This window comes from Equus quagga, chromosome 13, assembly GCF_021613505.1.
Source record: "Equus quagga isolate Etosha38 chromosome 13, UCLA_HA_Equagga_1.0, whole genome shotgun sequence".
Lineage (NCBI taxonomy): Eukaryota > Metazoa > Chordata > Mammalia > Perissodactyla > Equidae > Equus > Equus quagga.
This window is the reverse complement of record NC_060279.1, coordinates 43,358,486-43,374,338: the sequence shown is the minus strand read 5'-3', so window position 1 is coordinate 43,374,338 and position 15,853 is coordinate 43,358,486. Positions and strand designations below refer to the sequence as shown.

The 15,853-nt window shown below is 37.9% G+C and overlaps 1 protein-coding gene across 1 annotated transcript in view; it reads right to left on the bottom strand.

The window, feature by feature from the left end:
• Positions 1-15,853, bottom strand: part of RNF115 (ring finger protein 115) — a 69,223-nt gene that overhangs the window by 22,567 nt on the left and 30,803 nt on the right. Inside the window, exon 4 of the mRNA XM_046681476.1 lies at positions 13,427-13,638. Within this exon, the coding sequence (XP_046537432.1) occupies positions 13,427-13,638 (212 nt within the window). The remainder of the gene's footprint in view (positions 1-13,426; positions 13,639-15,853) is intronic.

Here is a 15,853-nt window from a genome sequence, read left to right as displayed (position 1 = left end):
AATCCAGATCTTTTGGCAAAGACTCAGGAGGCCTTAGTGCAAAGCAATTTTCCCATCAGAATATTTACCAAATCTGGGACTATATAAAGGATCCAATCAAATACAAGTAGAAACCTCTGAAAAATAGAGCAGAGTTTTGCAGCCATCTCATGAGACCAAGATTAGAATTCAGGACCCATTGGAGGAAGGGCCCCACAGAATATATCAGGCTCTAAACTGAAACCTCTGGAAACCAGGGGTGAATCCTAAATAGGCTATCCTTATCAGGGCTGCAACCCAGTCTTGACTTGATACAGCCCCTAACAGAACCAAATTGATCATCCACCATTCTATATGCCTAGCAAGAAAAGAATGAACTCTCTAGAAAAAAACATTGTCTAGAGCCTTTAATAATTTTTATACAAACTATCTATATCCAACCAAAAATTACCAGACACACCAAATACCAAGAGGAAAAGACAGACAACAGAAACAGACCCAGACGTGATCCAGACACTGGAGTTAGCAAAAAAAAGGCTTTAAATTAACTGACTAATATGTTCAAGTAAAGATGGAGAATTTCACCAAAGAATCTGAATCCATATAGTAACCAAACTGAAATCTTAGAAATGAAAAATATTACATCTGAAATTAGTAATTCATTTGACAGGTTTAGCAGTTTAGATACAGCAGAAGACAAGATTAATGATACTGAAGGTGAGTCAACAGAAAATATCCAAACTGAAGTACAAAGAAAAAAGAATGGAAAATATGGAAAGAGTTTCACAGACATACAAAAATATATAAGCATCATTCAATATAATATAGTTTCTAAGGATAAAAAATAAAATCTAAAATATCTCCAATGTCCATCATTAGGGAATTGTCTAAATTAATTATTGTATATTCATAAAATGGAATTCTATTCATGTGTTTAAATGTGACAGATCTGGCAGATCTACAAGCAATGACAAGGAAAGATGAACAAGATACACTGCTACATGAAGAAAATTAGATATGAAAATTATCTAATTAGATAGTGAAAATTAGATGCTATCTGTACCCTCACGGAACTCTGAGGAAAATTACAACAGGTATACACAGGTACACAAAACGGTATTTTTTAATTTTCCATATAAATTTGTCAAAAAATTTTTTTAATACATTTTTACATATCTCTAATGGTCGGCTACTTTCTTGCTAAGCTAGAAAGAAAATGTTAGGGCAGTATTTTCCAAGGTAGGTGTACCGCCATGAGGTGATTTTACATAACAGGGATATTTTAGAAACAAAGTCAGTGATTATATATTTGTTGTAATTCAAGAGCCTGCCACATTTCTTAAGTCATAGAGACCAAGAAGATGACATCACTGAGGACTTGGAGAGATGGAGAAGCCAGAATCTCAAAATCTCTCCACAATATTCAACGGCCTGAGGAAATTAACAGTAACTCCTATGCTCATCCCACACCCCACCACTGTTGTTTGGGCAACAACTGGAATCCAATTTAACGCAGCAGAGGTGACAAAATGTAAAATTAAGAGCAGCAAAAGTTATGTTCAAAAGGAAACGTGTGAATTCATTGACATAAAATTGTAGAAAATGTTTCTTTCATTAAGTCAATCAGTCAATAAATATTTCAGGATGTACCATATGCCAGGCATTATGTTAGGTTCTAGAGGCTAAGGGTCCCTGCCTTCTTGGAACTCACAGTCTAGTGGGGAAAAGAGATACATTAAAATAACCACACAAAAAATAAAACTGCTTCTGTGATTAGGGCTAAAACAAAGCACACCAAGCTCTATGAGGATATACACAGGGACCTGGTAAGAGTGTCAGGAAAGGCTTCCCAGAGAAGGTAATATCCAAGCATTGATATCCAAGAGATAGGTCTGAGTTAACCTGAGCGGGGAGGGTCAAGGCTAGAGGCAGAACACTCTAGCAATCCAGACAGATAAAACCAAAATGTGCAAAGGCCTGCAGTTGAAGGGAACAGAGCAACTGTGGGAGACTAAAAGGTCAGTATGGCTAGGATGGAGAGAGTAAGGGGAGAAGAGGTGTGGAGTGAAGTCGGAGAAGCAGGCAGGAGACTACATTAGGGAACAAATGACACTTTGATTTTATCACTGTTTATTTTAAATTTAAAATTTTTATTTTGTTTTTAAATTTAATAATGTTGTTTCATTCTTAATGTATTTATTTTTATGGTTACTTTCTACTAATGGCAAACGTTTTTCCGGCTACATAAACTATAAGAATTAAAAGAGGTATTCAGCTGCAAATAACAGATATCCGACTAAGAATGACTTAAACTGCAAGGATATCTATTTTCCTTAACTAACAAATGGTCTGGAGGCAAACAGTCCCAAGTTTGGTATAGCAACTCAATGAAAGATGACTCTTTCCATCTTTCTACTCTGCCATCATCAGCATATCAGCCATGTCTCCCATACACGGTTGCAAGACGGCTGCAGCTCCAAGAATCATATCCTTACACAGGAAGTAAAGAGCTAGGATTCTCCTCAGGTATCTCTATTATAAGATAGGTTAATTAATAATAAAACTTTTCGGGGCTGGCCCCGTGACCAAGTGGTTAAGTTCACGCGCTCCGCTGCAGGCGGCCCAGTGTCTTGTTGGTTCGAATCCTGGGCGCAGACATGGCACTGCTCATCAAACCACGCTGAGGCAGCGTCCCACATGCCACAACTAGAAGGACCCACAATGAAGAATATACAGTTATGTACTGGGGGGCTTTGGGGAGAAAAAGGAAAAATAAAATAAAATTAAAAAATAAATAAGTAATAAAATTTTTCTTTTAATAAAAGGAATTTATATTGTTTTTAAGCATTCATACAGTACAAAGAACAAATTAGGGTAATTCTCATTCTTACTTAGTAAGAAAAAATTTTCATGAAAGTATTTCCATTAAAGGAACCTCAGCAGAAACTGTATTTGTTCATTAGGCCAGAAATTATCAGCTAATAATCAGAGAAACATAACCTGATCACTTTACGCTGATGCCCCTACTCTCTTATTCATTTAAGGGATGTGAACAAGGACAGCTACCTAAAATGTTTAGACCCAATTACTCTGGCCAAACTCGGATTATTTGAGCATCAAAATGAATAATGATTAAAACAAAATCCATGAGTCTATGCTAAAATAAATAAAATAAGTGAACAGACAGATAAGGGGGCAGGGAGAAAAGAAAAACTCTTGTGTACAGAAGATTGTCTAACATCTGTAGATGGAATCACAGAAATAGAAAATCGTTATTTTGCAGCCATTATAGTAATAACTCAGGCAAGAATCATCAATGGATGCTAATATCATTATGTAAAAAACTATTATGGAACCAGCTATTCACTCAATCTCCAAGTATCACCCCAGATTATTTATTAATTACAATGGAGAAATGGTACCTTTATAAGAATAATTTGGCAGACACTGCCTAAACCAAATGGTCAAATTTAACAATACCCACGATGGAACAAGCTGACATCACATGCGCTCTCACTGAGAAGGGAACATCACGGATTTGGTATTCTTTGCCAGATATTTAATCTGAACGAAGAAACAATTAGACAAATCCAAATTAATGGACTTTTTGCAAAAACAAAAACAAAAACACTAGCTTTCACTCTTAAAACTAAGGGAAGGTCATTTGTGAATTTTCCAGCTGACAGCACGAACTAGACCCCAGCCACCAGCTAGTATTAACCACCAGGCATGAAAGCAAATAAGCCCACAGATGATTCCAGCCCTCAGGCTTTAAGTCTTCTAGCTGTGGTCCCAGACATCATACAGCAGAGACAACCTATCTCCCCATACCCTATCAAAATTCCTGACCCAAAAAAACTGAGATAATACATGATTATTACTGTTTCAAGTGATCAAGTTTTAAAGTAATTTGTTATGCAACAACAGATAACTAATAGACCCTAATAAGGCAAAATCTCAACTTTCCTCAATAGTACGTACCTCAAAGGATTGTTGGGAATATTAAACAGACTAATGGATGTCAAGCCTGGCAAAGTATGCTTCATAAATGCTAGCTAGTATTAATATAGCTTCAATTTACACAGTTTGAACTATGAGAGAGGAATGCATAAGGTGCTCTGGGGGAACAGGAAGGGCATTTGATACAATCCTGGGGGGGTCATGGAAGGCTTCCTAAATTCACTGAAGGACTGATTTAATTGGGTTAAAAAAGCAGTAGAGGTATTTCTGCCAGAGAAAACAGATTAAGCAATGATATAGAAGCATGAAACAGCATGGTATATGTGGAGAACTAGAAGTTTTGTATTGCTGGAATAAAAGAAAAAAGCAGAAAGAATTAGATAACAAGCCCGCAGAGTTTGGGAGGATTACAAACATAGAAGACCTTGTATATGAAGTTATGGACCCTACGACAATGGATTTTAAGCAAGGAAATGACACAGATTTGAAAATTTGGGTAGATAATCCCACACGGGTAATACAGGAGTAAATTTAAGAATGGTAAAGCTTTGAAGGAGGAAGAAGAGCCAAGAGGCTAATGCAACAGTGCAGGCAAGCAAGAAAAGATACGGATGTGAACTAAGCGAGAAATGGCTGGACAAAATAGGAATTGAGAAATAGGAAATAAAAATCAGAAAGACCTGGGTTAGTCTTGGTAGCCTAGTGGTTAAGTTTGGCACGCTCTACTTCAGCGGCCCGGGTTCGGTTCCCAGGCGCAGACCTACACCACTTGTCTGTCGGTGGACATGCTGTGGTAGCAGCTCACATACAAAAAATAAAAAGGAAGACTGGCAGCAACAGATGTTAGCTCACAGTAAAACTTCCTCAGGAAAAAATAAATCAGAAAGACTTAATGACTGATTGGATGTGTGCATATGGGAGGCTTATGTGAGACCAAGAGAAGATTCTAGGTTAACGCCTAGGTTTCTACACTGGGTAGAGAGTTTCAATCAAACTCAGAAATCAGAAATAAAGAAAAAGGATCAGGTTTGGAAGAAAAAAACGTAGTTTCCATCTTGGCAAGTCTGGAGTATCTATGGAACATCCAGATGGAAATGTGTAACAAGAGGTTATAGATTCAAGTCTTAAATTAGGAGGAAAGATCAAAATAGAAATATAAATCTGGGAGTCTTTAGTACATAGGTTATTATTAGAACTGTGAGAAAACTTGAGAAAGGCCAGAGAGAGCTTATAGAGCAGTGGTTCTCAACCAGGGACAATTTTGCCCCCCAGAGGACATATGGCAATATCAGGAGACATTTTTGGCTGTCATAACTGGGGGGGGGGGGGGGGGGGTAGGGGTAGTTTCTGCATGTAGTAGGTAGAGGCCAGGGCGTTGCTAAACATTCTATGATGTAACAGAGAGCCCACTCAGCAAAGAATTATCCAGCCCACAACTCAGTAGGCTTGAAGTTAAGAAATCCTCTTGTAAGTAAGAGGAAAAACAGAATGCAGGAAACACCTTGAGAAAACAAATATTTAGGAAGTATCTATAAGAAGGAACAGCCAGAGAAGAGGTAAATCAAGAAAATGTACTGTCATGGAAGTCAGAGAAACAGAGAATTTCAAGAGGGAAGAAAAAGACCAAAAATGTTGAATCCAGTGAACTTGACCCATGGAACAGATTTTATAGTATCCACTGGTTCAGCAACTAGGTCGCCAGGGATTTTAGTGAAAGGAGGACCAGACCAGAGTGGTAGAGGAATAAAGAGAGATGAGAAAGTGCACAAAGTAAACGGAGACATCTCTTAAGAAATTTTATTGAAAAGGGAAGGAAAGAGATTGGGCAATAACTAAAGCACTGGTTCTCAACTCTGGCTACAATCAGAACAACTTCAGGATCTTTTAAAATTACCAATGACTCAATCTCAACTAATTAAATCAGACTAATTAAATAAGAATCCCTGAGGACAGAGTCTAGGTATCAGTATTTTTAAAAATATCCTCATTGACAGTAACGTACAGCCAGAATTAACAACCACAGAACAAAAGGGCGGCTGGGGCCAGGGGGCGGTGAAGGAGGAGAAGGGAGCAGGGAGAATAAAATGGATGAAACAAAATCCCAGAAAAAATAGATAAGGAATGGGTCAGGAACATGGGCTGATGGGGCTGCTTTGAAAAGAAGAAAGGCCACCTCATCTCAGGAGACTGGAAGGAGACAAAATATTGATGTGAGAAGTTAGACACAGGGATTCGGGGAGTTCAGGCCTAGGGCCCTAATTTTCATGATAAAGAATACGAGTCAGCTGCTGAGAATCAGCTACTGGGTAGGACATTTGAAGAGTAAAATTTGGTGAAAGTTCAAAATATTTGCTGAGAGGAATGCAAAATAAAAGACTAACCAAAAGCATTGACAGTCTAATGGAGAGCAAATGCACTTTACCATTTGCAGGGGCACCAATGGGCACATTTATGGTTTTCCTCCAGTAGTACTTAGCCATCCCCTTGTGAAGGAGCAAGGAAAAGTGGACCACAGCACTGATTCAAAATCGCCAGTTCAGTGAGTGGGAGGGGAAAAGAAGGCACACAGAAGGTAAAAGTTTAGATGAACAGTAGCTGAGGAGTTCGACAAGGGGGCCCAAACCAGGTAGAGAAGGGAAAGTAATCTACATGCAGTTTAACTGGCACAGGACACAGCAGATTTACCCCTGAGCACCACAAGCTATTAAAACAGTCTAAGATTTCATCGGCTTTTGTCCTAGATAATCCCATTAAATCGAGTTTCCCATATCCTATATTTGTCCTAAGAAGGAATGCTTGCAACTAACTTTGAAGTTCACAGACCATAAGATGAACATAATGCACAAACAGGTATTTCTTTGATAAAGTAAAATGTTAACGGTAAAGACTAGAAGGTATCTGTGTGAGAGGGACGGTAGGCTCTGGAACAGCAGTGTCCAATAGGACTTTCTGATGATGGAAATGTTCTACAATCTGTGCTGTGAAACATGCTAACTACCAGCTATCTGTGGCTACTGAGCCCTTGAAATGTAGCTAGTGTGACTGAGGAATTTTGAGTTTTAACAACTTTTTTTATTGAGGTATAACTGACATATAACATTACATTACTTTCAGGTGTACAACATAATGATTCGATATTTGTATATATGGCAAAGTGATCACAATAAGTTAACATCCATCACCATACATAATTATAATTTTTTTCTTGTGATGAGAATTTTTTTTTTGGAGGAAGATCAGCCCTGAGCTAACATCTGCCACCAATACTCTACTCTTTTCACTGAGGAAGATTGGCCCTGAGCTAACATCCGTGCCCATCTTCCTCTACTTTATATGTGGGACACCTGCCACAGCATGGCTTGACAAGCAGTGCATAGGTCTGCCTCTGGGATCTGAGCTGGAGAACCCCGGGCCACTGAAGCAGAGCGTGCAAACTTAACTGCTACGCAGGCCCCATGATGAGAACTTTTAAGATCTACTCTTTTAGCAACTTTGAAATATACGATACAGTATTATTAACTATAGTCATCATGCTGTACATTATATCCCCATGACTTATTTATTTTATAACTGGAAGTTTGTACCTTTTGACCTCCTTCACCCATGTTTCATGCACTCCAACCTCCCCATTTCTGGCAAGCACCAATCTGTTCTCTGTATCTATAAGCTTGTTTTTTTTTTCAGATTCCACATGTAAGTGAGATTACACGGTATTTGTTCTTCTCTGACTTCTTTCATTTACCATAATGCCCTCAAGGTCCATCTATGTTGTCACAAATACTAAGATTTAGTTCTTTTTTATGGCTTAATCATATTCCACTGTATATATATATATATATATATATATATACACACACACACACACACACACTACATTTTCTTTATTCATCTATCAGTAGACACTTACGTTGTTTCCATGTCTGAAGTTTCATTAACTTTTAATTAATTTAAATTGATATAACCACATGTGGCTAGTGACTGCCGTATCAGACAGCGTAGTGGTAGATTCATAAATCCCTGGGTCCAAGTCCTGGATCCACCACCAATCCAAGTTACTTTATCTCTCTGACTCTTGGCATATTCTTGTATAAAATGAGAATAGAAATAGCACCTACTAATTCATATGGATTAAATGAGACAAGCAAATTAAGGATGAAGCACAATCCTGCGCATACGGCAAAGATTTTTAAAAAATTAACGTTTATTATTCCTACTAAAGGGAATCCACAAGATCAAGAGCTACCACGTGTTTTGCTGACCATTCTATCCCCAGGGTCTAGTATATGCACCCCAGCATAAAAGACATTCAATAAACATTTTTTGCTGAATGTTCTTGCAGTCACAAGACTCTACATTTATTCCTAAGCCCACTGCTCCAGTCTGTTGAGGTCTTTTTGAATCATAATATCATTCAATGTATTTTATATTCCTTTCAGTATCTTCTGAAATTCTGATAAACATATCACCTATATATTAATCTGAGACATTAATAAAAATGGTAACCAGAGACCTATATCATTAGTTTTATCATTCTTTAATTTATCATCATTCATTAACTGGTACTAATTGAAAACAGACATTCAATTCAGCTTCATTTTCACTCTGTCAATTTATCTCCATCTTGTCCACAAAGGTAGTAAGTATGAGAGCCTTTTTATAAAGATTAGATTATGCTAAGAAGGAAAGATAAAGAGAGAATACTCAGGGAAGTAAGAAAAAAGCAGAGAATAACCTACAAAGGAGCCCCTATCAGACTTTCAGCGGATTTCTCTACAGAAACCTTACAAGCCAGGAGAGAATGGAGTGACATATTCAAAGCTTTAAAAGATAAAAATCTTCAGCCAAGAATACTCTATCCAGCAAGAATTTCCTTCAGATATGAGGGAGAAATTAAATCTTTTCCAAACAAAAGTTAAGGGAATTTGTAACTAAAAGCCCTCCACTACAAGAAATCCTCAAGAAGGCTCTCATACCTGAAAAAAGAAAAAAGGGAGAAAGGGGTCACAATCCACAGACTAGGGAGACCGATGGATAGAACCAGAACAGGATAGCAAATATTCAACTACAGCATTAGGGTAAAGGTAAGGAAACTACCAAAGCAAGGACGATCTTATCACTCTAACTACAAATTCATAACACGAGTTGGAATAAGAAATGACAATAATTATTTAGGAGGGGAAGAGCAAAGGGTCTAAATCAGTATTGGTCAAGTAAGTAAGAGACCACCAGAGAATAGACTATATTATACATGAAATTCTAAATACAAACTTCAAGGTAGACACTAAAACACAGAACAGAGTCACAAATCATAAATAAGGAAAAATCTAAGAAACCCAGCATAAGAAATTGCAGTATTAAAAGGGTAGGCTAAAGCACACAGGAAAAGAAACTCAGGAAATCCAGATAACAAGCAACAGATTGACAGCATTAAGTCCACATGCATCAATAATCACTCTCAATGTGAACGGATTGAACTCTCCAATAAAAAGACACAGAGTGGCAAAATGGATTAAAGAATAAGATCCAACAATTTGTTGCCTCCAAGAAACACACCTCAGACCCAAGGACAAACACAGGCTCAGGGTGAAGGGGTGGAGGACAATACTTCAAGCTAATAGCAAGAAAAAAAAGGGAGGTGTTGCAATTCTTATATCAGACAAAGCGGATTTCAAAATAAGACAGGTAAAGAGAGACACAGAGGGATCAAATATATATAATGATCAAAGAGACACTTCATCAAGAAGAAACAATGCTTATAAATATCTATGCACCCAACACAGGAGCACCAAGATTCATAAAGCAACTATTAACAGACCTAAAAGAAGATGTTAAAAACAACACAATAGTAGTAGGGGACCTCAACACCCCACTCACATCAATGGACAGATCATCCAGACAGAAAATCAACAAGGAAATAATGGAGCTAAATGAAAAACTAAAACAATTGGACTTAATAGACATATATAGATCACTCCACCCTGAAAGAGCTGAATACACATTCTTCTCAAGTGCACATGGAACATTCTCAAGGATAGACCATATGTTGGGAAACAATGCAAGCCTCTACAAATTTAAAAAAATTGAAATAATAACAAGCATCTTCTCTGATCATAATGCTATACGGCTAGAAATTAATTACAAGAAAAACGCTGACAAAGGCACAAAGATGTGGAGACTAAACAACACACTACTGAACAAGCAATGGACCATTGAAGAAATTAAAGAAGAAATCAAAAAATACCAGGAAACAAATGAAAATGATAGCATGCCATACCAACTCATATGGGATACAGCAAAAGCTGTATTAAGAGGAAAATTCATCGCAATACAGGCACATCTTAACAAACAAGAAAAATCCCAAATAAGCAATCTTAAACTACACCTAACTGAACTAGGGAAAAAAGAACAAATAAAGCCCAAAGTCAGCAGAAGGAGAGAAATAATAAAAATCAGAGCAGAAATAAATACTATTGAAGCGAAAAAGGCAGTAGAAAGGATCAATGAAACAAAGAGCTGGTTTTTTGAGAAGATAAATAAAATTGACAAACCACTAACCAGACTTACAAAGAAAAGAAGGGAGAAAGCTCAAATAAACAAAATCAGAAATGAGCGAGGAGAAATAACAACAGACTCTGCAGAAATACAACGGATTATAAGAGAATACTACGAAAAACTATATGCCAACAGAATGGATAACCTAGAGGAAATGGATAAATTCTTGGACTCCTACAATCTCCCAAAGCTCACTCAAGAAGAGGCAGACAATTTGAACAGACCAATCACAAGGAAAGAGATTGAAACAGCAATCAAAAACATCTCAAAGAATAAAACCCCAGGACCAGATGGCTTTCCTGGGGAACTCCACCAAACTTTCAGCGAGGATTTAATACCTATCCTTTTCAAGCTATTCCAAAAAATTAGGGAAGATGGAACACTTCCTAACACATTCTATGAGGCCAACATCACGCTGATACCAAAGCCTGACAAGGACACCACAAAAAAAGAGAACTACAGGCCAATATCACTGATGAACATAGATGCAAAAATTCTAAACAAAATTTTGGCCACCAGAATTCAGCAATTCATCAAAAGGATCATCCATCATGATCAGGTGGGATTCATACCAGGGACACAGGGATGGTTCAACATCCACAAATCAATCAACGTGATACACCACATCAACAAACTGAGGAATAAAAACCACATGATCATCTCAATAGATGCAGAGAAGGCATTTGACAAGATCCAACAGCCATTTATGATAAAAACTCTGAACAAAATGGGCATAGAAGGAAACTACCTCAACATAATAAAGGCCATATATGACAAACCCATGGCCAACATCATACTCAATGGGCAACAACTGAACGCCATCCCCCTGAAAACAGGAATGAGACAAGGATGCCCTCTATCACCACTCTTATTCAACATAGTACTGGAGGTCCTGGCCAGAGCAATCGGGCAAGAAAAGGGAATAAAAGGAATCCAAATAGGGAGGGAAGAAGTGAAACTCTTGCTGTTTGCAGACAACATGATCTTATATATAGAAAACCCCAAAGAATCCATTGGAAAACTCTTAGAAGTAATCAACAACTACAGCAAAGTTGCAGGGTATAAAATCAATTTGCATAAATCAGTAGCATTTCTATATTCTAATAACGAACTAACAGCAAAAGAACTCAAGAACACAATACCATTCACAATCGCAACAGAAAGAATAAAATACCTTGGGGTAAATTTAACTAAGGAAGCGAAGGACCTATATAATGAAAATTACAAGGCCTTTCTGAGAGAATTGGATGACGACATAAGGAGATGGAAAGACATTCCATGTTCATGGATTGGAAGAATAAACATAGTTAAAATGTCCGTTCTACCTAAAGCAATCTACAGATTCAATGCCATCCCAATCAGAATCCCAATGACATTCTTTACAGAATTAGAACAAAGAATCCTAAAATTCCTATGGGGCAACAAAAGACCCCGAATTTCTAAAGCAATCCTGAGAAAAAAGAACAAAACAGGAGGCATCACAATCCCTGACTTCAAAACATACTACAAAGCTACAGTAATCAAAACAGCATGGTACTGGTACAAAAACAGGTGCACCGATCAATAGAACAGAACTGAAAGCCCAGAAATAAAACCACACATCTATGGACAGCTTATCTTCGACAAAGGAGCTGAGGGCATACAACAGAGAAAAGAAAGTCTTTTCAACAAATGGTGCTGGGAAAACTGGAAAGCCACATGGAAAAGAATGAAAATGGACCATTCTTTTTCACCATTCACCAAAATAAACTCAAAATGGATCAAAGACCTAAAGGTGAGACCTGAAACCATAAGGCTTCTGGAAGAAAACGTAGGCAGTACACTCTTTGACATCAGTATTAAAAGGATCTTTTCGGACACCATGCCTTCTCAGAGAAGGGAAACAATAGAAAGAATAAACAAATGGGACTTCATCAGACTAAAGAGCTTCCTCAAGACAAATGAAAACAGGATTGAAACAAAAAAACAACCCACTAACTGGGAAAAAAATATTTGCAAGTCATATATCTGACAAAGGCTTAATATCCATAATATATAAAGAACTCTCACTACTCAACAACAAAAAATCAAACAACCCGATCAAAAAATGGGCTGGAGACATGAACAGACATTTCTCCAAAGATGATATACGGATGGCCAATAGGCACATGAAAAGATGTTCATCATCGCTGATCATCAGGAAAATGCAAATCAAAACTACACTGAGATATCACCTTACACCCATTAGAATGACAAAAATATCTAAATCTAATAGTAACAAATGTTGGAGAGGTTGCGGAGAGAATGGAACCCTCATGCACTGATGGTGGGAATGCAAACTGGTGCAGCCACTATGGAAAACAGTATGGAGATTCCTCAAAAAATTAAAAATAGAACTACCATAGGATCCAGCCATCCCACTACTGGGTATTTATCCAAAGAGCTTGAAGTCAGCAATCCCAAAAGTCCTGTGCACCCCAATGTTCACTGCAGCATTATTTACAATAGCCAAGACATGGAAGCAACCTAAGTGCCCATCAACAGACAAATGGATAAAGAAGATGTGGTACATATATACAATGGAATACTACTCAGCTGCAAAACAGAACAAAATCATTCCATTTGCAATAACATGGATGGACCTTGAGGGAATTATGTTAAGTGAAATAAGCCAGCTAGAGAAGGACAATCTGTGTATGACTCCACTTATATGAGGAATTTAAAAATGTGGACTAAGAACACTTTAGTGGATACCAGGGGAAAGGTGGGGTGGGGGGTGGGCACAAAGGGTGAAGTGGTGCACCTACAACACGAATGACAAACATTAATGTACAACCGAAATTTCACAAGATTGTAACCTATCATTAACTCAATGAAAAAAAAAATTAGATTATGCTAATATGTCTTTCATTGAAACTACTCTTAAAGAGAACTTAAAAAATAACTTTGTACTCACCCTTCAATAGCTGGGGATCTATCAGGACGAGTACTTCCTCGTGATCTGTATCTCCGAGTCACTGGCAGCCGTGGAGGCCGACTTGGTCCCCAGAAGTCAGTGTGAGTTTGGTGACTCCTCTCGTTGGCTCTATTATCTTGGTCCAGTGGATTACTACTTAGAAATGGTCTAAAATCTTGGAAAAACATCGCGTGGTCCAAATGGTCCCAGAGCTAGCAAAAACAGGAAATAAACCATGTTACTCGTTTCAAGAACAGGGGAAAGAGGAAACAGAAGAAATACTGCAAAAAGAGAGGAATAACTTTTAACACTTCAAAATTCAACAGCTCCAAACTTAAAAGTATATGTCTCCCCAATTGCATGGAGGAGAAAAGAAAAGTCTTTAAAGTACATGCATGGGGGGAAAAAAACTCACATATTGAGAAACTTAATTTCCTTCATATAGAAACAACAAGCCAACAGCCTTAACAATGAGCTCATATCCACATGCCTTTGACCAGTTTCCCCTTCTGAAATAAAAACATGAGCCAAAGGTGATCACAGAGTTGTACAACCATAATCTATCATTTAGATCAACCTGCGAGAACCTTGTGTTTTGCCACAACTAAGATTTAAATAAAATGGATATATTTACACACTTGTAAAAAAGCAACACCATGGGGCTGGCCCGGTGGCACAGCGGTTAAGTGCCCATTTTCCACTTCTCGGCAGCCTGGGGTTCACCAATTCAGATTCCGGGAGAGAACACAGCACCGCTTGGCAAAAGCCATGCTGTGGTAGGCGTCCCACGTATAAAGTAGAGGAAGATGGGCATGGATGTTAGCTCAGGGCCAGGCTTCCTCATCAAAAAGAGGAGGATTGGCAGTAGTTAGCTCAGGGCTAATCTTGCTCAAAAAAACAAAAAATTAGGGAGTTTGTTTAGGTTTGTCAATATTATGTTATTTTTTGGTTAATTTTTCCAGTTTACAATTTGCTTCTTGATTTTCAAAGATGTTTCCTCCTTTTTAATTAAAAAATAAACAATAAATGCATTATTATAAACATGCAAACACAGTAGAATATAAATATAAACTGCAATAGGGCCAGCCCCGTGGTGTAGTGGTTAAGGTTTGTGTGTTCTGCTGCAGTGGCCCAGGGTTCGCAAGTTCAGATCCCAGGCGTGGACCTAGGACCACTTATCAAGCCAAACTGTGGTGGCATCCCACATAAAACAAAGGAGGATTGGCACAGATGTTAACTCAGCGACATCTTCCTCAAACAAAAAGAGGAAGATTGGCAATGAATGTTAGTTCAGGGCCAATCTTCCTCACAAAAAAGAAAAAGAAAAAAAAAATATATATATATATATATAAAGTGCAATATGGTCTCTACCCACTCAGTGGTGACCCCCACCCCTAATTCTACTCCCCTACCTAGAGGCTAATTTGGTGTGTAGAATTCCAGATCTTTAAATATCTGTGTGTATACACACACAAACTAGGTTTTGTAAAAAAAATACGTACATACACCCATTCATTCATTCAACAAATACTTGTTGAGCATGTACTATGTCCCACCCAATCACTTTCTGGGAATTGTTAAGATACAGCAGTGAACAAAATGTTAGGAACAAAGTACTCTGCCCTAATGAATTTCATTTTCAAGTGGCAAGAGAGAGACACTCTTCCTCCCTCCAAAAAAAGGGGAAAGGAAGGGCTGGCCCGGTAACGTAGTGGTTAAGTTTGTGCGCTCTGCTTCGGCCACCCGGGGTTCACCGGTTTGAATTCCGGGCGTGGACCAATGCACTGCTTATCAAGCCATTTTGTGGCAGGTGTCCCACACATACAGTGGAGGAAGATGGGCACGGATATTAGCTCAGGGCCAGTCTTCCTCAGCAAAAAGACGAGGCTTGGCAGTGGATGTTAGCTCACAGCTAATCTTTCTCAATAAATAAATAAACAACAATAAAAAAAAACCCAGACTTTTAAAAAAGGGGGTGCAGGAAACTGTATATGTTAGAAAGGGATAAATGCTATGGAGAAAAAAAGGGCTGATATTGACTCAGAACATAAAGTCATATCATTCTTCTCAACAGCAGCATAGCACGAATGTTTTATATTTTATATAGTCTTTAACATTTTTTATTATAATATATAGTATGTGATACATGAGAAATAACCTAAATAAATGAGGTATAAGAAAATAAAACAAATACCCATGTAATGATCTCTTAGCCCACATTACCAAAGCCACTGAAATCCTCATGTGTGCCTCCTCCCCCAATGTCCGGAAGTAACCATTATCCTCAATTTTTTTTATCATTTCCTTGTTTTTCTTTGCAGTTTTACTACAAATGTACACATCCCTAAATAAAATGTATCTTATAAATTATGAAAGTACCTTACATGTTGATGTACTCATTTTCACACACACTTTATGCCATACATT